The sequence below is a fragment of the Megalobrama amblycephala genome, linkage group LG7 (assembly GCF_018812025.1).
Source record: "Megalobrama amblycephala isolate DHTTF-2021 linkage group LG7, ASM1881202v1, whole genome shotgun sequence".
In the NCBI taxonomy this organism is placed as follows: Eukaryota; Metazoa; Chordata; class Actinopteri; order Cypriniformes; family Xenocyprididae; genus Megalobrama; species Megalobrama amblycephala.
Genome location: NC_063050.1, coordinates 17082124 through 17107607, shown reverse-complemented (window position 1 = coordinate 17107607; position 25484 = coordinate 17082124). Strand labels below are relative to the sequence as shown.

At 36.3% G+C, this 25484-nt stretch overlaps 2 protein-coding genes across 4 annotated transcripts in view; both read left to right on the top strand.

Moving 5' to 3' along the window:
- meis1a (Meis homeobox 1 a) overlaps window positions 1-6434 on the top strand; it is a 28024-nt gene extending 21590 nt beyond the window's left edge. The window contains exons 10-13 of one of the 2 annotated variants that reach the window (XM_048196208.1): window positions 2060-2118; window positions 3808-3894; window positions 4915-5015; window positions 5605-6434. In XM_048196208.1, the coding sequence (XP_048052165.1) occupies window positions 2060-2118; window positions 3808-3894; window positions 4915-4976 (208 nt within the window). In that variant the 3' untranslated portion in view covers window positions 4977-5015; window positions 5605-6434. Of the gene's footprint in view, window positions 1-2059; window positions 2119-3804; window positions 3895-4914; window positions 5016-5604 lie in introns of both variants that reach the window. The other variant, XM_048196207.1, reaches the window with a different exon arrangement.
- A 9020-nt stretch (window positions 6435-15454) lies between these two features.
- Window positions 15455-22977, top strand: etaa1a (ETAA1 activator of ATR kinase a). Of its 2 annotated transcripts, none has more exons than XM_048196206.1 (6): window positions 15455-15778; window positions 16967-17101; window positions 17179-17252; window positions 17338-17447; window positions 20083-21686; window positions 22224-22977. In XM_048196206.1, the coding sequence occupies exons 1-6, from the start codon at window positions 15646-15648 to the stop codon at window positions 22343-22345; spliced, it is 2178 nt and encodes a 725-aa protein (XP_048052163.1). In that variant the 5' UTR covers window positions 15455-15645; the 3' UTR covers window positions 22346-22977. The 2 variants fall into 2 exon arrangements, with proteins under 2 accessions (XP_048052163.1, XP_048052162.1); XM_048196205.1 differs by having other exon boundaries at window positions 22209-22977.
- Window positions 22978-25484: the final 2507 nt, after the last annotated feature.

Below are 25484 nucleotides of genomic sequence, written 5' to 3'. Positions count from 1 at the left end.
GGGCCGTGTACGAGTGTGTGTGTGTGTGTTTGGAGTGAACAGGCAGAGGCATGAAGCTCGTAAACTTGGTCTCGTGGTGAGAAGAGGGGTTCAGTGAGGGGTCAGCTTTTAACCCCCTTAAAGAGTGGGACGGGCTCGTCCCCGCTGGGGAAACGACTCTTATCTCTGATTGGTCACCTAACGGGCGGAGTTGAGAGAGATGCTAGCCCTCGACAACCTCAAAAAAGCGTTTATCATACCTGCTCTGAATGTTGGACTCGTCACGCTGCTCTTCCTGTTTATCTCTGCTTTTACTGTTTCTTAACGTTAATCTGTACCAGCGCTTCTCAAGCTGGGGTACGCAACACTAAATGTATTATAAGATCTTATAAAATATAGACATTTTAATTGGTATTTTTTATTCTTCAGTGTGTCTCTAAACCCCTAATGCATAACTTACAGGGCATTCTCACTTCTGCAATGTGAATACTAATGTACTTGGATGGATTTATCTGATCAAAAATACAGTAAAATCAATAAAAATTGTGAAATATTATTACAATTTTAAAATGTAATTTATTCCTGTGATGGAAAAGCTGAATTTTCAGCATCATTACTCCAGTCTTCAGTCACATGATCTTCAGAAATCATTCTGACATGCTGATTTGATGCTCAAGAAACATTTATTATTATTATCATCAATGATGAAAACAGATATGCTGCTAAATATTTTATGGAAACCGTGATACTTTTTTTTTTTCAGGATTCTTTGATGAATAGAAAGTTCAAAAGAACAGCATTTATTTGAAATAGAAATATTTTGCAACATTAAAAAATGTCTTTACTGTCACTTTTGATAAATTCAATGCATATTTGCTGAATAAAAGTATTCATTTCGTTCAAAACAGGCATATATATATATATATATATATATATATATATATATATATATATATATAAAAATTGTGTAAGAGTTGTTTTCAAATTAATTAATTCAATTAATTATCAATTAATTTTTCTACCCCATTTTGTGTTAAGTATAAACTTTGTTAGATTTATTCTTACAGCAAGAGTGCAGTAAGAAAAATAACACAATTCATCTATTCTCTGAAAGTGAGTCTTTATTTCTTATGCAGTTTTTGCTTCTTTTCCCTTTTTTGCAATAAGGGAATATTGTTGTGAATGTTTAGATTTGGTCAAAGTTGGCTTGAAAACTTTGAGAAGCACTGATGCAAAGGCAGGCATGACTCTAATGGAACGAACGGTCACATGGTGTTTAACATTTCAGATCTTGTCACCTCTCACAGTGTGTGTAATTCACTTCCTATGAATTAAAAGTAGAACTTCCCCTCCTTTGTGAAGGTTAAAATGGAGGCGAAGCACCTGGGGTGGCGCAGAGGAGTCATTAATCATGTGTGGACTTGTGCCCTGGCACTCCGCGGTCAGAGGTCAGGGGGAATTTTTCAGGCTGAGAAAGAGCAGAGCTGGGCTGCTGCCCGGGGTGTGAGGTCACTGAGTCAAGAGGTCATAGGTCAAGCATAGCATGGGAATAAATGCGGAAAGCATTGAAGTCCTGTGCTAATTTATGTTCTGTGTTAAAATAAACTAGATTTTTTTAGGTTTCTGCAGTAAATGTCAGCCGTGTTTGCCTATGCAGAATTCGCCGCCATGACAATACCGTGTTGTGGGTGGTTGCTAGGGTGATTTTGGTGGTTTCTATGGTGTTGCTAGGTGGTTTCTTACTGGCACAAGTTTCTCCTCTATGATGGCTTTGGTTCCTCCTTCAGCCTAAGTCTATTGGATTTTTTCATCCATTTTATGACCAACCTGGCAAAATCGTGAATTAGTTCATTTCATAATCAATAAGCTGCATGATTTGAGGAATCATTCATGTCTGCAGCACAAACAGAGCTGGATGAGCTTCACACCAAAATGTAATACTCTGGGTTTGTTCAAATCCATAACCGTAACTATGAGCAATAATTTTATTGATGCTTGCCTATGAAAGAAGCCAGCACGTTAATAAAAAATAATTGTGCTTTTATGCTCATTTCAACTGTTCTTTGCTTTGCTCCATCAGGTTTATCAATGCCAGGAGAAGGATCGTCCAACCGATGATCGACCAGTCCAACCGCGCAGGCAAGTACCTTGTAAACTGATTCAAATCATTTTTGTTTCAATTCTCAGAGCTCAGTTGTATAAAATATTCTTCATCCAGGACATCTGCACTGTATTATTGGTCTATGCAAACATGTGACAGATGATTGACTTTAGCTGTTGCATTGTGTTTTTCTGTTTATTTCAGTGTCTTGCGCCACAAGTATCCTGCTTTTAAGGGGTCAGATTAACAAGTTTAATGTGCTGCAGTTTTAAAACAATGGAAAGAATCATTTGTCTCCAGACATGCTGAAAATTCAGCTTTGATCACAGGAATAAATGAGCATTTAAAATATATGAAAATAGAAAATAGTTCTTTGAAACTGTATTATAATATTTCACAATATTACTATTTTTACTGTGTATTTTTGATCAAATAAATGCAGCCTTGGTGAGCTTTCTTTATATATATATATATATATATATATATATATATATATATATATATATATATATATATATATATATATATATATATATACAGTCAAACCAAAAATTATTTAGACATTTTTGATACATTTTTACTAGTGGGTGCAGGACACTATAGTTCATTTATGTAAGTGAGGATAGCAAAATAAAGTAAACTGTGACATATTATACCCAAAAAATCTTCATACAGTGGACTACCAGTAGAATTGATAAAAATTTGGGACCAAAAATTATTCAGACACTTTGACCTGACCATGTTTTGTTATCTGACATAATTAAGATAATTTTTTTTCTGACACAGTTTGACTCTGAGATAAACTATAGTGAATAAACTGTATTAATGAATGAAATGTTCAAGGTGTCTGAATAAATTTTGGTTTTGACTGTATATATATATATATATATATATATATATATATATATTTAAAACAATGGACCAATCATGTGTCTCTTAACACTCTTTCTGTTCAATTCTGTTGTGCTATTTTTAAACGCAAGAACATGTCCTTTATGAACTGCCCCTAAAATGGTTTTCAGGATGAATTAGTTGAACTCAGCCTTATCCATCTCTCTCTCTCTCTCTCTCTCTCTCTCTCTCACACACACACACACACACACACACACACACACAGGTTTGTTTTGCTATCAAAGTGGGGACATTCCATGGGCGTAATGTTTTTTATTCTGTACAAACTGTACATTCTGTCCCCCTACCCCTAAACCTACCCATCACAGGAAACATTCTGCATTTTTACATTTTTAATAAAACGTTTTTAGTATGTTTTTAAAGCTATTTTAAATATGAGGACTCATGACATGTCCTCATAAAACATGTTGACGTTGTAATACCAGAGTAATATCCGTGTCATTATACAAATGTGTGTCCTCATAAATCATGAAAACGCACACACACACATCATGCACACACACACACACACAGCCTCTGAGCTCAGGATGAAGTGTGAGGCATTTTGGTCTGGTGAGGATTAAGGCTTGATATTTGCAATGGGCCTCAAAGACATTGATCACGAAATAATGTTTTGAAACTTTTCTGGCCCATTTGTGTAGCTCGGTTTCAGTAAATGTCTGGGTGGACTGGAAAAGGAGTGTTGTTAGCATTGCAACTGTTTACACATTTCCTTTGGGAAGCTGTTATGTGTGTCTGACCTTCTTAACTGTCTCTTGTGTAATGTATGTGTGTGTGTGTGTGTGTGTGTGTGTGTGTGTGTGTGTGTGCAGTAGGTCACGGTGGGCCATACACTCCTGATGGTCAGCCAATGGGAGGTTTCGTAATGGACGGACAGTCACACATGGGCATCAGACCACCAGGTACATAAACCCTCTGTCTGAATGTTCAGATGTTTGAGGATGAAAATCAATATCCATCCTGTAACCGAAGCCAGCAAAGTACTGCTTGATTTATATGATGCTCCATAAAAGGATGATTCACACCATAAACAATATATAAGAAATTATATTTTGCTTAAAGAAAATGAAGCTGTCATTGCTTTGATGTGTTTATGACATTTAAGATAACTTACCCTCCCATTTCTCATTACTATAACACAAAAAAACCTTTATATATTATGTATATACAAATATATTATGTGTTCATTCATTATGTAGTAATAATATATTATATATTACTACCATTAAAAAGTTTAAGTAAGTTTAAAACTTTTTAAAAAGAACATTTTAGAAAAAACTAACCAGAAGTAAGAATTCATCAAAGAATCTTGAAAAAATGGTTTCCAATCTAATATTAAGCAACAGTTTTCAACATTGATAATAATCAGAAATGTTTCTTGAGCATCAAATCATCATATTAGAATGATTTCTGAAGGATCATGTGACACTGAAGACTGGAGTAATGATGCTGAAAATTCAGCTTTGATCACAGGAATAAATTACAGTTTAAAATGTAATTCTATTAAGTGTTTAGAACACTTTAGAACACTTAATAGTAGAAATATATATAAATATTGACGTATTGTACAGGAAATGTATCACATAGGACATGTTCTTGCATGTTTTTACTGTATATTTGTACATTAAAAAAACAACTATTGAAAATAATGGGAATTACAAAATACAAAAGTAAAAAGAAATTTGCTTAACTGTCATAAAAATGTTAGTCCACCTGCAATATATGGTTTATATACAGTATATATGTATAAATGCGAAGATATATATTTATTTTAGCAAATTAGATGTATGCAGAATAACTGAAATTAAATAATTAATTAAATAAGTTTGACAAAAAAGATGTGAATGATCCATTATCAAGGCTGTCAGTAGATGTGTTTGTGATTTCATCAAAGTCTCTCTCTCTCTCTCTCTCTCTCTCAGCGGCTCTGGGTGGTCTTGGGGGAGTGAATATGGGGCTGGAGAGTCAGTGGCACTACATGTAAACAAACCCCTGCCATCCCGCTGAACACAGCAGACAAGAGGTACGCTTCTGCACGAGGGATTCCCCTCTATGAAAACAACCCAGCTAATAGCCGTAATTCTCTCCTGGTTTTACGTTTGTTCACCTTTTCTGTTTCTCCTGATTTAAATATTCTTCATGCTCTCTTAAAAATTAAGGTTCTTGTCATCGAAGGTTCCATGAAGATCCTTTAAAATCCATGGAATCTTTACGTTCCACAAAAGGTTCTTTATAGTCTTCAAAAATGGTTCTTCAATGCTATTACTATTTCACTGCGAAAACCCCCTTTTGGAACCCTCATTTTTAAGTGTGTGTGTGTTTAATTTGCAAGAGTAGTTCTCATTTATACAAATCACCACTGTACAGCAAAATCACCATCCCATATTTCCACTGTCACATGGTATAAACCACCGAGCCCAATTAATTAGTCACTCAATTACTCAGTGGAGACAGTTTATGACATTGGAATCAGTTAATGTCTCAACCCACAGGAAAAGATAAAGATGAAAGCGGGTGTTTTGATAGAAATGTCAGCTGAATTGATTTGTGACCGTACTGTCGCCAGTAGTGTTTCCTCATAAATGATTTCAACTTTTTCATTACACACTCAGGCTTTTTGGCGAGAGGACTGATCCTTTGCTCACATACCCGGAGTTTTCGGATGGATTCAGAAATTGGATTTTGACTTGGACCTCAATAAACAGCCTTTATACAACGGTACAGATACCCTAAAGAAACCCCTACAGCTTTATTCTCGGAACGAGGCGCCGTCCTCGCGACACAGACGGACTCAAGATGGCCGCCGATACTCGTGTTCCCTGTGATTGCCAGATCAACTGTATCAGTAAAGAGAGAAAACAATACTGAAAAAAGAAATGCCTCAACACCTGGATCTACTCGCTCTGGGCCGGGAGATTCTTTCACGTGACCTCTCACCTGGAACCAGGTGAATCTTCAAGTGGCCTGAAAGGTTAAAACAAAGTCTCGTGTTTCAACTCAAGTGCCACCTGAAATGAAGAGTCATTATTCTGCAGACAAAAGTCCGGGAGCAAAAGACATCTACGTCACGCCACCAGATGGCTACGTCACACTTTGCGGGCGTCTATTACGGAAGTTTGCGATCTAATCTGTGCAAAGCGATACAATACAAAGCTCATAAGTGTATATAATGCTGCTGGATGTGTCAAACGTGACACAGAAAAGGTTCATAAATGCCGATGAATGCAACTGAAGGTTTCTCATACACCATTTACTGCAGTATAAATGCGCTCAGATGCATCTGGACAGTCGATGAGATTTTGAAAGGTACTAATGATTGTTCTGGATTTGACTGACGTGAGCTGAGCTGTATATTCACACTATGTGTGTGTGTTTGTGTGTGTGTGTGTTTGGTTGGTTTTCAGTGAGTGTGGGTTTATTCACATAAAAATTCATACCTCAACACGTGCGTTATATTGTTATTATTGCACATGGGTGATTCTGTGAACATCTGCTTTGATTCCTTGGCTGTGTTTGGAATGGAACTACTAGTGTACTGCTTTCTGCATATTATATACAGTACATACTAGTTTTAAAAAAAGTACACTGACGTTTAAAAGTTTGGGGTCAGTAAGATTTTTTTTTAAAGAAATTAATACTTTTATTTAGCAAGAGTGCAAAAAACTTATCAAAAGTGACGTTAAAGACATTTATAATGTTACAAAAGGATTCTATTTCAAATAAATTCTGTTCTTTTGAAATTTCTATTAATCAAAGAATCTTGAAAAAAATATGTATCATGGTTTCCACAAAAATATGAAGTACCGCACAACTGTTTTCTACGGAGCCCCACACATGACATGCAGGAAAAAAATAGTAGGCTAAATTGTGCACACGATTTAGCAAATCTAGGGAATGAAACAGTAAATTGTGTGTGCGATTTAGTTAATCAATGAAACGAAAGAGTAAATCGTGCACGCGATTTAGCAAATTGAAGGAACAAAATAGTAAATCACGTGCACGTTTTAGCAAATCTAGCGAATGAAATAGTAAATTTTGCACACGATTTAGCAAATCGAGGAAATGAAATAGTAAATTTTGCACACAATTTAGCAAATCAAGGAAACGAAATAGTAAATTGTGAGCGTGATTTAGCAAATGGAGTGAAAGAAATAGTAAATTGTGCATGTGATGTAGCCAATCGAGGGAACGAAATAGTAAATCGTGCACACAATTTAGCAAATTGAGGGAGCGAAATAGTAAATCGTGCACACGATTTAGCAAATGGCGGGAGCGAAATAGTAAATCGTGCACACGATTTAACAAATTGAGGGAGCGAAATAGTAAATCGTGCACACAATTTAGCAAATTGAGGGAACGAAATAGTAAATCGTGCACACGATTTAGCAAATTGAGGGAGCGAAATAGTAAATCGTGCAAACAATTTAGCAAATTGAGGGAACAAAATAGTAAATCATGCAAACAATTTAGCAAATTGAGGGAACGAAATAGTAAATCGTGCACACGATTTAGCAAATGGCGGGAACGAAATAGTAAATTGTGCACACAATTTAGCAAATTGAGGGAACAAAATAGTAAATCATGCAAACAATTTAGCAAATTGAGGGAGCGAAATAGTAAATCGTGCACACGATTTAGCAAATTGAGGGAGCGAAATAGTAAATCGTGCACACGATTTAGCAAATTGAGGGAACGAAATAGTAAATCGTGCACACGATTTAGCAAATGGCGGGAACGAAATAGTAAATTGTGCACACAATTTAGCAAATTGAGGGAACAAAATAGTAAATCATGCAAACAATTTAGCAAATTGAGGGAACGAAATAGTAAATCGTGCACATGATTTAGCAAATGGCGGGAACTAATTAGTAAATTGTGCACACGATTTAGCAAATCATGGGAACGAAATAGTATAAAAATAGTAAATAGAATTTTCCTGCTCTGTTGTTTCAACATTGATAATAATAAAAAAAAAATTTCTTGAGCATCAAATCATCATATCAGAATGATTTCTGAAGGATCATGTGACACTGAAGACTGGAGTAATGATGCTGAAAATTCAGATTTGATCACAGGTATAAATTACATTTTACAATATATTCAAATAGAAAACACCTATTTTAAATGATAATAATATTTCACAATATTACTGTTTTTACTGTGATTTTGATCAAATAAATACAGCCTTGGTGAGCAGAAGACTTCTTTCAAAAACATTAAACTGACCCCAGACTTGAACAGTAGTGTATGTAAAACAATAAGCAATGATGAATGTTTCAAACAGCTACACTGACCTCAGTATGTTGAATGTTTCTTTCTATAATCTCAAAATTTTGCATTTCTAATGCATTTGGGTGTAAAATTGTCTTTTCTTCAAAGTCTGACCAAATTCTGTCAAATAATGCTAAAAAAAAATGTCTTACCATATAATGAGATAAGAAGGCATTATGTCTGGTTTATTTGTCACACTGAATATGGAAGATGAATTTGAGCACAATGCACTGTGGGATACAGTAATCCATAAAATGTGCTCTGTGAAACACTACACATTTTGGCACACATAGTAGCTGATGTATTCTATGCATACAGTGCACACTTCACATATTATATACTGCAGAAATAGTAGTATGCTAGTGTGCGATTGTGAACGCAGCCTTTGCTTTGTTGGTAAGCGGAGTGCACTATGGAGGTGGTATGTATCGCCCCCTGTAGGGCATGAGAGGTACTGCTTTCTCCTGTGGTTGTTTTGCAGTCAAATTACTTAAACTGGGAATTTCATCAAAAGCTGGGGTAAATGAATGTCTAGTCCTGTTCCAGGAGATCTCTAACACACCTGTCTGTAATTATCAAGATCTTAATTAGCTGCTTTAGTTGTGTTTGATTAGGGTTGGAACTGAACTTTGCAGAAAGCTAGATCTCCAGGAACAGGATTCGGCACCCCTGGTCTAGTCCATGTTCCAAAAAATTATATACACATTCTTGCCTGAAATGAACTCTAAAAACAATCTCACAACTGACTTCTATAGAAAAGGAAGGAGGATTGACCAAGAGAAAGTGGCTTGCGAACATGGGTTGCGGTTGTAACAAAACCATCTGTGGTATGAAGGTGAGTGATAGTCAGTGTAATTAAAATGTCTGGGTTGGATTTTAATGCTTGATCTCTCTCTTCTTCCACTTTCCTGTTTAAACTCACTACCAAAACAAACCCGGCATCATCTCAACAGAGGAGAATCTTGAAGCCAATCCAAAACCATGTTTACAGTTCTGGCAAACTGTTTTACGTTGACATATTTTACTCTGAAGCAGCTTTCCTGTTTGCATTATGAGTGTATGTTTCAGATCAGTTATTCTGGACGGCTGTACAGTTCCTACAGACCTTCAGCTGTTTTTACATCAAGAAAATGAAATTACAATATTTTAGGATAATAAAGATTGTTTTTTGCATTATAAAATTGCCATTACCACAATGCATCCAGAAGTTATACTTGTTAAAACAATCACTGATTTTTAAAAAAAAAAATATATAAATATATATAAAACTTCTAAAATAATAAGTATATATTATGTTATAACATTTTATTATTTTCTTTTTTTGTTTATTGAATTTATATTTATAAAAAAGTTACATATATAATATTGTGTGTACAGACAGACAGAATCTTCTAATTTTTTATTTATTTTTTACATGTCAGTAATGAGAATAAGATTACATTATGGCAATGAGAATTTAGGTTGGGAGATGTGAAAAGTCATAATCAAGATATTTATGTTCTTTAATACAGGCTTAATTTTATTTTTATTTAAGCAAAATATAATTTATTATTTGGGGCATAATAATTTATTATTAAAGCAGCTATGCCTGATTAACACATACATGCAGTTTTAACCATTTAAATCATGCACATAATAAGGGGTGCCCACAATCGACAGGAAACAAGGGGATTGAATATCTCTTTGGATCTGTTTCAGTTCAAGGGCAAAAAAAGAAACGAAGAGAGCAAGAGAGAGAGACAAATAGATGGGTGTCAGGTTGTCCTGTGAAAGCTTGTACCGGGACAGGAAGTTGACCTCGTTTGAAGAAGCAACTGGCTTCATTTAACAAAGACATAGACTTACAGTGGTCTGTCTATTTGATCCAGTGTACGCTATTCCAAACATTTATTTATCTATCTTAATCTGAAGTTTAAGTGTTGATATTACTTTCACTGATAATTCTTCTCTTAAAAATAAAGGTTCATCGATGGTTCCATTAAGAACCTTTAACATCCATGGAATCTTTCCATTCCACAAAAGGTTCTTTAGTAAAATGTTCTTCACACTTAGAACAAATGGTTCTTTTTAGAACTGATCACTCAAAGGTTCTTTGCGGAACCATGGTTCTTCATGGCATCATTTTGAAAAATCCATTTCGGAACGTTTATTTTTAAGAGTGTAGTTACAGCTAGACAAGTTGGCTTGAGAAAGCCTAACCAGAACATTTGAAGAAGTTTTAAAAGCTTTGATTTTTTTAATGGTTTTCAGTTTGAAATAGTTTGAAGTTTAAAGTCGTTTTTTAAGGTTAAAGTTTGAAGGCTAGATGGGTAGACTGTCAATAGATAGACAGATATATAGATAGATAGACAGACAGACAGACAGACAGACAGACAGACAGACAGACAGACAGACAGACAGACAGATAGATAGATAGATAGATAGATAGATAGATAGATAGATAGATAGATAGATAGATAGATAGATAGATAGATTTTAGAATGTTGCTAGCATGAATTAATGTTTAAACACATTGCTAGCATGAATTATCACATTGTTAGCATGTTTTAACACATGCGTTGCATCTGAAATCGAATACTTCTCTACTATATAGTATGCCAAAAACAGTATGCCAAAAGAGTAGTATGTCCGAAAACACAGTATTCGAAAAACAGTAGGCGAAAAGTTCCCAGATGACCTACTACTTCTGGCGAGAATCTGAAGTGCGCGTCCGATGGACACTTTACTATCCCATGAGGCCACGGGGGAGGATTTGTGAACGGAAGTGAAACAAAGCAACTGATGCTGGTAGGTCACATGATAATGACATCATGGCATATGTCCAGATTACATTCATACTACACACATTCATACTATAAATAAACATACTTTTTAAAGGTTGCAAGTAAGTTCAAATTCAAATGTGTTATCTATTCAGTACGCAATTTCGGACGCACCATCCATTACCATAATTTAACATGTCGCTAACGAGATTTAACACACTGCTAGCATGTTTTAGCATGATAGATAGAGAAAAGGTAAGTCGGATCAGTTAGAAAAGATATCGCACACTAAGTCAGAACAGTCTGAAGGTCTGACCCGAGTTTGGTGATTGTATAGAGTTAAAGCTCTAGGAGGAGTTAGTTTAAATAGCATTTCAGTAAGTTGGCTTTCTCAAGCCACAGCAGTGGTGTACCCGAAGGGTACTGATAGGTCAGTGTACATACAGTTACCATCCAACCTCTGTGCGACCCTCACCCAAACCACACCAAAGACTGGCCTGTGAGTGATTACGCAGTTTCACACACACATATACACACATTCAATCAGCTCCTCTAATCAGGATCTAACCACAAAAAGGCCAACCAGGGGTCGTTAGGTACCTTTTCTGATGACATCATCAGACTGCCGCGGGTAACCGGAGCTGGACCGGCACTGGCGGCAATACAGGGCCGTATATCACGGAGTTTCCCAATAACCGACTGTTGGTGGAACAGCCATTTATCAAATGAAAGGCCTAGCAGTGCAGTGTGTGTGTGTGTGTGTGTGTGGACTCAGATATAAACATAAGTAATCTGTTGAGGTAGCTTTAGCAGTGACAGGGCAGTCAATCAGGCCTCCGTCTACATGTCAGCCTGACAGTTTAACAGTTCACGGGAGATTTATTAGCCACGGGTCAGATCAAATAATATATCCCCAGTCTGCTCTTGTTTAGAATGACTTAGCTCTATTGATTAGAGTCACCCGCGAGGCCCGACCTGACATGGCCAGAGCTCACAGGAAACTGAGCTAAATTGCCAAACCACAACATATCATGCTTTGATAATTCAATGAGATGTTCTTCATCTATCATACAGTGAACAGCTACATTGATTCTGGAAAGCTAGATCTTAAAGATGTCTTAAAGGGATAGTTTAGCAAAAAAAAAAAAAATGCTATTATTTTTACTCTCATGACCTTTCAAACCAGTATGTGATCAAACAGCTCATTTGCATACAAAAAATTTTAAGCCAGTCAAGCTCTAGAAAGGACCAAATTTTTTTGATAAATATTTCCATTTTTTTATATTTAATTTTTTACAGTTCAAAAATGAAAATAAACATGAAAAAGAACGACATGAGGATGAGTAAATGCTGACAGAAGATTTTTTTGGGGTGAACGAGGAAGTTGACCTCGTAAAAAAGAAATGAATAAATAAATAAAAATAAGACTAAAATAAATAAATAGATTAAAATATTCAATATAATATAAAATATAAATACATAAATTAAAATAAATGAGAAAACAATAAAACGAATTAGGATAGATTAGGATAAGTAAGTAAATGAATTAACTACTTAATTAAAAATAAATAATATAAATTAATAAATAAAATTAATAAAAATAAGTAAACTAAAATAAATAGATTAAAAATGTTAAATTAATAAATAAATTAATTAATATTAATAATTAATTAATATTAAAAAAATGAAATAATTAAAATATAATTTAATTTCATTGTTTACTTATTTATTTTTTAAATGAAAAATTAAAATAAGTAAACAATAAAATGAGATAGGATAGATTAGGATAAGTAAATTAATTAACTAATTAATTGAAATAAATGAATAAATAATAATTTAGTAGAATAAATACATGATACATGAGTAGAAAAAAACTTAACAGCCCATAGAAATTAAATATTTTCCAAATAATAATATTTTAAATCAGTATAGTATATAGTATACCAGTTTAAATTAGTATAAATTCGGTCTTAATGCATGAAAATATATAGTTGCCTTTAAAATTTGGGGATTGCAGTCCCTTGGATGATAATATTTGTGGTCTAAAAGATTGAAAATCCCTTTAAGGTGCAAATAATTTTGACTAACATTAATGAATCGTCCAACTTTCTGTTAAAGAAATAGCTTGGTATGACATCAAACGGATGTTCATTTCCACTTAACCTCCGCGAGGTCGATCACGTGAGCTTTTAAATTTATGTTGAGCTCCTGCAGCCATTTCCTGTGTTACATTACCCTGAAATAACACTGAACCTTTGCAGTGGTGCCGTCTACAAGCAAAATCATTGCAAGAAACCTAAACATTAACATTTAAATACATTTCTGAGTTGACACATTCTGTATTATGACATTTAGACAATGTAATCACTCCATAAGTACAATAGGAAAACAGATCTGACAAGCTAAGATCACTATCAACCATTATTTGGACACAGTTCATTTCAGAAAGCACACACACACATACATAATGTGTGTTATGACAGACACTTTTCTACGGTTACTGACCTGCACTGACAGACAGAGACAGTGAAAGCCATGCAGTCTCCAGACTTTTGTCAGTCTGACAACAAGAGATCAGATAATAGACTATGGTACTAATAGTCACTGGTGTAAAATCATATCAATAATAAATGAATAGCCTATAGGATCTCCCTCAAGCAAGTTTTTGGATTCTTTCTGTCTTATTTTTGATGACAGTGGTTTCCTGCACATTGTTAAAGCAGCTTTATTGTAGTAAAACTAAGTGTAAGTGTGTGTAACTATAATATTTTGACATAAGCTATAGTTTAGTTGAGTCATTCCACGAAACCGGTACGATTTGGACTTACACATTTTTTAGATTTTTTACCAAAATGTATTACTTTTCTGAACACCCCACAACATTAATGACATATTTAACTTCCAGAAAAAAACATATTTTCCCATCTCAGGCATCAAATCCCTATTATTATTGGTCATTATTTTAAGTTATGGACACTATGGGAGCTCTCTGAATATTATTATAAAATGCATTTGTGATAAAAATCAACATTTTCCTATTAATCAGATGTCCCTCACACTAATTCAGTAATTGCAAATATAAAAGTTACATAAAATCTCACACTTTTGCTATAATAAAACCTGAAATGGGCACTTTTTGTGACAGCAACCTCATCATTTTTGATCAAAGACTTCAGAATTTGAACTAAAATCAGTATTCTAAAACTTTAACTTTAAATTACTTTTCATAAACTTAACAAAAAAATAATAATAATAAAAATGTAGGTGTGACAGGGTTGTGATTTTTTGCCCAAGAGAGCACATGGCATGCATGATATAAAGAGATCATGAATAATGTTGAAATAACAAAGATAATTTTCACAAGTAATAGTTTTCTATCTGTAATTGATGTAACGGGGTTGAGTCGTTAAGCTTGACAAACACAATTTCACAACATAATTTAGTTATAATTATTAAAGAAGGTGGTGACTTGCCTGTGTCTGCTCACAATGAAGACATCTATGATGTCACTTCCTATTAATGATGTCACATAAGTATCAGTTCATTATTTTTATCGGGGGAGAATGGTTTGAGTAACAGGGTTGAGGGGTTACTGAGGTACGGAAATAAATATAATATTCAATTTTAATGAATAATCATGAATTTACTTAGAAAAAAATCATTACCAGCAAAAAAGCACAGATGGATATTTATGGGAATGGCAAAATGAATGGCCTTTTTCTCATTTTATTATTCATATCCCAAGTACACTTTCATAGAAGGCCTTAAAGGGACATGACAAAATAAGTGGTGTCAACTAAAAAAAAAAAATTCTAATATGAAGAAGTCATGTTTTTAAACATTATTAAAGGAGACATTTCAATTAATATATAAAGCTTTTAAAAATATATTTTGGTGACCCAAGAGATAAAATACACTAACTCAAATCGTACCGGTTTCATGGAATGACTCAGTTACCATAATATGTGAATTCTGCACGGGGAAGATCCCATGAATTCCTATTTAAATGACTGGATTTCAACTGAAAATCGACAAACAAAATGTGTACTGTTTTCCTTGAACCATATTTTTTGAAGGAAGATTTATTTATTCTTCCTATTATTGTATATTATTTATTAGCTATCAATGATGTTGTTGTTGCAGCATCATGTCTAGGAAAACCACTTGCTCATGAAAATCACTGGGAAACACTGCATGTCTTGCCTCATTACTTGAATTACTCATTTTATTTGTCATTGTTTTGTTAAGAAAACGAAATGTTTTCAACTAAGTTACATTTCACGTGAAACAATAAGACTTATAAGCAACATTTAATAAACAATTAGTCTTTAGTAGATTTTTTTCAGCTATTTAATTTGTCATTGCACAGCTATGTTGTTGTTATTTGTTGTTAATAAAGATAGTATGCGTCGCTGTTGCGCAGCAGCTACGCACATCGGATGTCCTCGAGCACATTTCCGCAATGAATCCTGGGAGGAACTGCGTCTTTGGCGGAATGTTTGAACAATTTTTTTTTTTATTCAAATCACTCCAGGATCATGATGGGAATGAAAATCAGAAATAATATAACACCAGTTTGGTGATATATTGCGCTGTGGACATTCGGGATAATTCAACAACATGGAGGGCAGAGGCAGTCAGGAGAGTGAGCAAACTGAAATCGCCAAACTGACGCAGATGAAGTCGAAAGTAAACAGACTGAGACGGAGCCCGAGAGCAGCGACACTGAACCCCGGGCAGATCCGAAACACAGGTGCCAAACCTCCCGAAAAACAGACACTAATGTGCTTCGTGGCTTTATATCATATGTTACTGATTCCTGAAAAGCGCAAAGCTTTTTCAATGAATGTTAGGCTATATTGTTTACCGTCGAGTCATACCTGTTGTTTAGTTACTTTCATAATTTTCTAACTTAAAATTTTGAGTTTGTGTTGTAATTTAATAAACTTTTTAATAAAATAGTAGACCAAAGTGCTCTGGTCAAGTGGAGATCTCAACTTGATGATTTACATTATTTTTATTAAACCGTCTTTGGACATTTTTTATCAAATAGGCCTATATGATGTGGGCATGAAAAAGATAAGTCCCACATATAAAAGCACTATAATGTTTTTAGTTTTTGCATTGGGTGATTAAAATGCATTGCAAACCCAGCCATGTTTCTTTATTAAAGGTGCAATATGTAATATTTTTGCAGTAAAATATTCAAAAACCACTAGGCCAGTGTTATATATTTTGTTCAATTGAGTACTTACAATATCCCAAATGTTTGCAACTATTTGTAAATTATGAGAAAATTGCAATTTTAACCAAGCCTCCAGAACGTGTGAGGAGTCGCCTGTCAATCACCAAAGACCATCATACAATACGTTTTAAAATTAATTAAAATTAATTAATTGCATGCCATTTATCAACACAAGCCATCCAGCATTTAATATGATAATCTAAAATTGATCTATCTTACTGCAGTGTGTAACAGTGTCTCACAGCAGACGCTGAGTGAACGCACAGAGTAACATTATAACATCATTTTCAACACTCTCAAATGATTCTAATATGATAAACAGAGCTGTGTTACCTCATACTCATGACCGGAAAAGCGGAAGGAGCGCCAGCGACTGTGTCATAATAAAAGTTCTGCTGCTCGTGAGGCGTGTGTTGTGCAATCACTCCAGTGGCCTCGTTCAGCTCCCACAATACTCGGTCCTGCTCTGCTTAATACTACAGAAACGTTAATAATCACATCCATGAACATGATTTCTTCACAAGTCCTATCCCGATTGTTTCCAGCTGTGAGGTGAAGACCACATGTCCCAAGATTCCGCGCTCAAACTTGGCGTCATCAAGCTACGCCTTTGTTTTGAATGGGCATCTAGCGACCTCTAGCGAACAGAATTCTTACATACTGCACCTTTAAAGCATGTGTTTTTGTATTTTATAGTAGAGTTCAAGACGCCGACACGTCCAGCAAGAGGCCAGTTCAGAAGACTGATAGCTGACGACTCCCCCAGCAACGATCCTGATTCTCATCAGGACATTATATGGGATACGACATCCCCATCACCCATTCGACATGGTAATAATGTCTATTACAATTGTGCATCTCTTTAAACATGCAGGATCAAAGCATGACAGAAGTGTGTTTATTTTCAGGTCGTGGACAAAGGAGAGCTGCAAATGTCAGAACGGTGGATATATCGGACCTTGCCAATCGGATCGCTCCAAAGGTTTGCTCGAGGAGCATGAACTGCCACAATGCTTGTGTTTTCAGTTCAACATGTCTCTAGTGTATTATAATTTCTTTGTTTATAGAATGGAAGACTAGAAGAAGCGGACTCGTCTTTACTGCAGTGGATTGGAGATAGTGCCATTCCCTGCACACCAGAAGTACGGCAAGCCAAAGTCAAGCCTGTGCCGACAAAGTAAGCTGTAGGAGTGAGAATCTTTAGGCACGTTCGCACCATTCAATTCTGGCAGTGTCATAAAATCTGCAGTGTGACTTATGCTACGACAAGTGGCAAATCAAAAACCAGTAGGAGAGCAGAACCTGATGACACAATTAGTGAGACAACAACAAACCACCACTTGCTCCATACACATCGTCTTCGTTTTTTCCTTTTCAAGAGAAGCCGTAATCCAAATGAATGCTAGAGCATGTTTACATTCACACCAGTACGCCGATAACTCACAAAAATCCGCTTATTGAACTAACCTGTTGTCCTGTTTACATGCAAACCAATAACCTGACAACTTAAGTAAACCGCGTTTACAAGACTTTATTAATAAATTAGGTTATTTCCCGGTAGTGACTGTCAAAATGTAATAATTTGTGTATCTGACGCAGTGTATTTCATTTGTTACGTCGGTTGTGATTTTAAATAAAGCATAAAAACCTGAAGAAAAGTATTGAAACATGTCAGCAGGAAACTTATGGCTTGCATATTATCCTCTCATGCAGTTACAGATGCAGCATTTTGACTGTACTAGTTAGAAAGAGTCTGAGTTTGCAATTATATTTCCTCCTCACTTACTGGAAAACGCTCGCTTTGCCTGGATGCACTTAAAGGCCCACTGAAGAGTGTTGGAACGCGCAGCATTATTCAATGTGTTGACGTAATTTCAACTGAAACAGGAAGACGGCGATATTTCAAACAGCCCCGCCCCTTTTTTTAAATAGCCAATAGTGTTTTGTTTGTTACAGCTCAGCCAGAGCCGTTAGACTCTGTAAAACCTCTGTTTCCTTATAATCTCTAACCGTTTCTCCTCATAATGTCCTTTATATCGCTTATTTACAGCATTCTGTGCAGAATTCAAATGGGTCCGATACCTTTTGTGGTCTGAGCCGACTCGCGCATATGATCCGCTCTGTGCTCTCGTGTCTCTGGACCGGAGCAGACTGCTCGCGTTGCGGCGGTTCATGTGACACTAACGTGAAAACGGACTTCATTCGCGTCAAAGGAAACCATATTTACACTGTCTGAATCATTCCCTGTTCTCTATATAGTGCACTATGTGCCATTCACCATGTAGAAACTAGTAAATGCGTGAACAAATGACCGATTTCAGCCGAGGCTTCAGCGTCTGTTAAAGGGGGCGGGACTTCAGATTCTAGAGAGCATTTGATTGAACCGAAGATTTGATGAGAAGCTGAAGTGCGATGTGATGTCATGAAAATCCGTGGTCCATTTTAGCGGAAGTGAGAGACTGTAAGTTTTGAATGCTTATATCTCCTAAATGCGAATTTTGTAATTGTTTTGGAACACACCAGCTTATTCATAACCTTAAGGCTAACATATTCATATTCATAAAAAACTTAAATTTTGATTTCAGGGGACTTTAAATCTGCAGTAATCTACAGCACTTCAATAAGCCAACAGAAAACAGGTTAATGCATTTACATGCTGTGCGAAATCGCCGTAAGGGGCAAAAATCTACCTGTGACGATTAGTTTATGCTTAAGTCGTTTATGACCTTAACCCGTTTTCCTTTATCGGAGTAATCAAGTTTACATGATCGCGTGCATTGCCGGGTTATTAATCATAATCGGGTTGAGAACGTGCATGTAAACGCACTCATTGTTTTTGTTTGCAAGCCACAATTTCAATCCCGAGTGTAATGCAGCTCACATCACTGAACGTGTCATGGATTGATGAAGTAAAACTCCGGACGAGTCTTCTCGCATGTGTCTATTTTTAATGCATCTTTACTGTCGTACAGTATGACATTAATGACAGCTGAGATCCCACAGTGTGACATGACAGGGATCATGTTCGTACAGCCTGACAAGCAACAGTCGTAAAAGACTAATATAAACATACAGGTGCACCCAACTTAATGGTGCGTCTCAATCACTGATCACAGAGTCGGACATTTTAAGGGCTGTCTCAATCGCAAAATCCTTCCAGTGCACTGGAATGTTCACTTCCTGAAAAATCCCACAATGCACTGCAAAAACAAGAGAGCATCGATGCTCACTATGCTCCCTTACTGGGAATCACGTCACATTTCGTGAAACATAAAACGCATGAGCCAACTCAATAAATATAATGACACGTGATAGAAGATTTGAAAAGACAAACCATTGTTTTTATTATATGTCAGCATAAACACACATCGCTATATGATATGACACTGAGATATAAAATGATATATAAAATATGTGATATATCCCAGAAACTGTGTATAATCTAGTTAATCTTGCTGTAAATCCAATGGAAAAATTGTTTATATATTAAATAACTATGTGGTAATGCATATCTTTTGAATTATATGGTGATTTGATTAGTTTACAAATTAAACATATTTTATTATATTATATAATTTTCTCTTTTTATTTGGAACTTAATGGGCAATCCAAAAGATCTAATTATTTGTGATAGGCACAAACAGCTTCTGATTGTCAAATACTATAATGCAGCAAATTGCAATGATGTTCCTACATTATATGCATCAACTACCCATTTACGGTAAATGGTACAGAAAAGTGAGGATGTATCATATTTATGCATTTAGTCATTGTCCATATTCATCTAAATTCTGCTGTTTTGTATGTCGCAGACAGAGCATTGTAGAAGATCTAATGCGGCTGGCGAAGCGCTTTGACTTTAACATGAGGCAAGATGAAGCCCAAGAACAGAGCTCGGATGCACCAGGTTCAGAACGTGCCGTGAAGCAAGAGCCGCCACATGGCGATCGATTCACAACAGCTCACGACGGTTCTGCCGTGAAGAGTGCTGCTCTAGAACCCATTGAGAACCCTGTTGATGAAAGAGGGCTTAATCAGGAGATGGACGATGACCTTGATTTCCTTTTCGATGGGCCGACTCAGCAGCTCAGCGGGCGTCTCAGTCAGGCGTCGAGTTTTCATACTCAGGATGTCTCTGAGAGAAATGTTCTGAAAGCCTGTGATTCACAAAGAGGTTCTTCGTTTGGTACGAAAGCAAACAGTGACAGTAAACAAGTTAAGAACGCTGATGATTTTGATGACGATTGGAACAGCGACGGTTTACTTGATGACTCTTTGCTGTTGGAGATGACGCAAAACCCAGATCTGTTTGCTGCACCGCAGCACAGTTCAACACAAATACAAACTCACAAGAATCAAACTGCCTTAAGTGTAATGGCAAACAAACCACAAGAAGCTAAAAATAATGTTAAATGTGGCACATTTCAAGGGCAAAAGATGAAAAGCGAACAAACTTTTCAGCTGGACTCTCGGATGGAGGCAAAGCCTTGTGGAGGGTTGCCTAGAAATGGAAATCACATGGAAAATAATTGCACAAATAAGGTTTTTCCCATGAGTAAAGCTTTGCCAGTTGCTCCAAATTGCTTTAATGCCAGTCAGAACCAGCAATATCAGCACAAAACGCAAGTACGACAGGATCAGGTTATTCAAAATTCATCTGAACTTAACATTGTTTCCTCAACGCGCCATTTCCATTCAAACACCAAAGAGATGCCGCCGTCCACCGGCCTCAGCGCTTCTCTTCATTCGAAGCCACCTAGCACGCACCAAAATCCAAACTCTGGAGGTGTTAAACAAAGAGAAGAGGATGCCGTTACAGGCCAAGATGGCTTCAGTGATGTTTTAGATGAAGACCTGGACTCCTTTTTTGCATCTGATGACATCTGGGATGACGGAGTCGAGGACGATGATCTGTTTTGTGAGGCATGTGATAATCTTGAGGAGTTATCTGGCAACGCTGAAACCCCAGGCTCAAACGGCCAACACAACACCACAAAAGCACCACAAAACAAACTGTATGAAACGGCCAGTCAGCAAACGGTATTTGCTCATCCTTATCCACCCAAAAGGCCGGCTGCTAATGTTTCCATGTCCAGTGCAAACACATCAGCGTCTCTGCACAGGCAGAAAGCTCATGCTGCGAGTTCTGGGCCTACAGGACTCGGCTCTAATGTGTCATGTGACGCAATGAGACCATCTGGCCCCTCAAGTAATGGACCGTATAAATTTAAACAGGTGAGCAGCTCCTCTGTAGTGGGACATGGGACCTGTGCTGCTGCTGCTGCTGCCCCCACACAGCAGGGTCACGAGAGGGGCGTGCTGGCTGTCCTCCAATCAGATGTGAGAATATCAGACAGTCGCCAGTTCAAAAAGCCATACACGGACTCGTTCAAGTCTGCGCCGGTCCTTGCCAAAGGTACAGTAAATTTTACATGCTCTTTGTTTTATTGTGATAGCAAGTGGTATGTTATCTTTATTTTTAATTATTAAAAGTGTCTAAGTAGTAAAATACTGTTTAAAAAAATCTAGGTAGACAATCAAGAATATTTTCCATGGTGTTTTTCACAAAATTAGTAAAAAGGAGAAGGGGACCCTTTTTAAAAGATGTAATATAATAAGTCTCAAGTATCCCCAGATTGTGTCTGTGAATTTTCAGTTCAAAATACCCCACGGATTATTTATTATAGGATGTTTTATAAAACCCCTATTTTGGTGGCAGCAAAAACACACTATTTTCGTGTGCGTCTCTTTAAATGCAAATGAGCTGCTGCTCCCCACCTCCTTTTCAGAAGAGGGCAGAGCCTTTTGTGAATGTACGGAAATAATATTTACTTAATTTAACCAAAAAAACCTTGTTGGTGTTATATTTACTAAATATCTGACTTAAATCAATGTTTAAATCAATAAATATATTGTCTAATTTCAAACTCTTATTCAGTGTGTGTTTCTGTAGATGTGTGTAAGTCTGGAGCCGTGAAGTGCAGTGATGCTGAGATCGAGAGGAAGAAGCAGCAGGCTATGGAGAGGCGGAGACTCAAGATGCTGACCAATCAGAACCTCAGAGCTCCTGTTTGATTCCACGTTACTTTGGAGATGTACAACAAAACAGGCCTGTAGGGTTCTATGTCTATATAAAGAGTTACTGTCTACATCATAACTGTTCCTGTTTTACACAACAAATCTTTGCAGTTTCATGGATCTAATTTTCCTGCATTTCCGCTTGTTTGTGGACAAGCTGTTATCAAAACTCTGTAGGAACAATGGCTTTCGTTGCTTTAAGGGCCATTCTTATGTGTAGAACATTTGACTGCTCAGAAAATTAAACGCTGATCTAAGGTCATGTGTTTTGCCATCAACGTTTCTGTTTGGGCATCAGAACAGATCCTAGATCAACACTTTTGTTTTTTTGATAAACATATATGATGATGTTCTCAATAGATCCCCATTGGTTATTGCTAGAAAATCAGGAGTAGCTGCCTTTTTCACTTCAGTCACTTTTATGCACATTTTAAATAAATTGTATAATAAATATTTTCCTTCAGTCTTTATTTTAACAATTTTATGCTTAAAGCACTCTTGTTCAGTTTATAATGAAGAAGAAATTTTAAAAATGTTGGTTGGTTGATTTTATTGTTTTTGTCAATTTATGAGTGTTAAAATAAGAAGCCCAGAATAATAAAGTGACTTCAAGTAAGTGATGTACAGTATTTATTGTGTTGAAGCTGTCATTGTAATCAAGCCAATATTAAATGATTTTTAAAAATCCTGTATTTTTCATCTACATGCATAGTTATACGAGTCACATCAAGAGCAGCAGATTGATATGGCCGCACTGACAATTATTCATAATGCATTTATTTCAGATTCCCAGAGTCATGAAACATTCATTTTTGGAAATTTGATACTGGGTTTTCCTGGTCAAGTCAGAGAAATAAAGTCATGGAAAAGTAATGGATGCGATTAATAGAAATAATTTGCTTGAGTTGGTTCTTCTAATTATTCATTAAACAAATGAGATTTTAAAGAGATAGTTCACCCAAAAATGAAAATTATAAAACAATTAGTTCCAGTCCTTGATTCTGATTGGTCAATAGCTGTGTAAATTTTTTATTTTATTATTCACCCTCGTCGAGGACCTTTTCCAGCGCAAGGAGGGCTTTTAGTGATATATTTATAAAAGTTCCATCGGTATATACGTATATTTGCTTTAATATAATTTGTATATATGGAATAACCGTTTTATAAAATCAATAAGCCCTGTGAAGCCATGGTTTACACTGAATTTATAACAGCTAAGGGGGTTTTAGGCAGCTCCGCTCCACGTCATGCTTAACAATGCCCCTGAGCTGTTATAAATTCACTGTAAACCACAGCTTCTTGGGGCTTATTGCTTTATTCTGTCATTAATTACTCACCTTCATGTCATTCCAAACCCATAAGACCTTCGTTCATCTTTGGAACACAAATTAAGATATGATAGACTGCAATGTTATTGCCACTTTCAAGGCCCAGAAAGGTACTAAAGACACTGTTAAAATAGTCCATGTGACTACAGTGGTTCAACCCTAATGTTAGGAAGCGACAAGAATATTTTTTGTGCGCAAAAAACAAATAATGACTTTAGTACTGAAAATTTCATCAAAAATATCTTCATTTGTGTTCTGAAGATGAACGAAGGTCTTATGGGTGTGGAACGACATTAGGGTGAGTGATTAATGACAGAATTTTCATTTTTGGGTGAACTAAAAACCTTTAAATGATTTTTAAACATCCTTATCCTGTTTTTTGCATTTTCAGATTGCCTATCTGACCAATACTATGTACTCAAGTACAAACTTGCAGGGAAACAGATGTAAGAGCGTGTAAGGCCTCTCGGTCGGGCTGTTTCTCATCATTATCTCTCTGACACCTGTATGACGCCGCTGTCCTCGGACACCTGCGGCACACATGAATGCTCCTGAAAGTCGAGTCTTGTTATCAGCCTGCCGGTGTGTAACTGTAGCTAGCGCACAGAACTATGAAAAGCCCCCGCGGGCCGGGGATGCGGTTTCACCTGACCAGCCGAGCGTCCAGGCACTTACCTGGACCGTGTGTTGACTGAACTCTGATGAGGACAGCATGAATGGAGCGTTCTGGCGAGCTTCATGTCGTACATGCAGAGATTAGTGTGTGTTTTGATATGGGGCTGACCTGAGGATTACATAGCTGAAGTCAAAGGTCTACATCTATGCTTCATTAACCACTAGTTCCCTAACAAGTACACACATTAGGTTGATGTGACTGCTGTTAAAGCTGAAAAATGTCTCCATTTACACCAGTTCGGTAGCTTGTCACATTTTTGAGGCAGATCGTGTCTGGTGTAAAGTGAGCTTTAGAATCACATCATCATGGAAAACCTGGAAATTGTACAATTGTGATTTCCAAGCCTGACAAAAAGTAACAATGATTTACACCTTTTAAAAAAAATTGACTGGAGAATTGTGATTTGTGAGTGTAATCTTTCCCAAATGACTGGAAAAAGTCATTTGTCAGAAAGTCTGGGAACTTTGATGACAGTATTTTCTTTTATTTATAATAAGTCTATCCTCTACATATTAAGAGCTTTATATTTTGTATATATTAATATTTAAATATATTAAATTAATATAATACCAGTATAACTTGTTTTATGTTTAACATTACAGAAATTAATCATCTTTATTCATATATTATTTTTTATTTAACATATAGGTTAATTACAAAACAGGACAGGAATAAATATGAATTTCTTCAAATATGAAAGAATGAATTAAGTTCTAGTGTATATATATATATTATGAGCACTGACAGGTGAAGTGAATAACACTGATTATCTCTTCATCATGGCACCTGTTAGTGGGTGGGATATATTAGGCAGCAAGTGAACATTTTGTCCTCAAAGTTGATGTTAGAAGCAGGAAAAATGGGCAAGCGTAAGGATTTGAGCAAGTTTGACAAGGGCCAAATTGTGATGGCTAGACAACTGGGTCAGAGCATCTCCAAAACTGCAGCTCTTGTGGGGTGTTCCCGGTCTGCAGTGGTCAGTATCTATCAAAAGTGGTCCAAGGAAGGAACATTGGAGAACCGGCAACAGGGTCATGGGCGGCCGAGGCTCATTGATGCACGTGGGGAGCGAAGGCTGGCCCGTGTGGTTCAATCCAACAGACGAGCTACTGTAGCTCAAACTGCTCAAGAA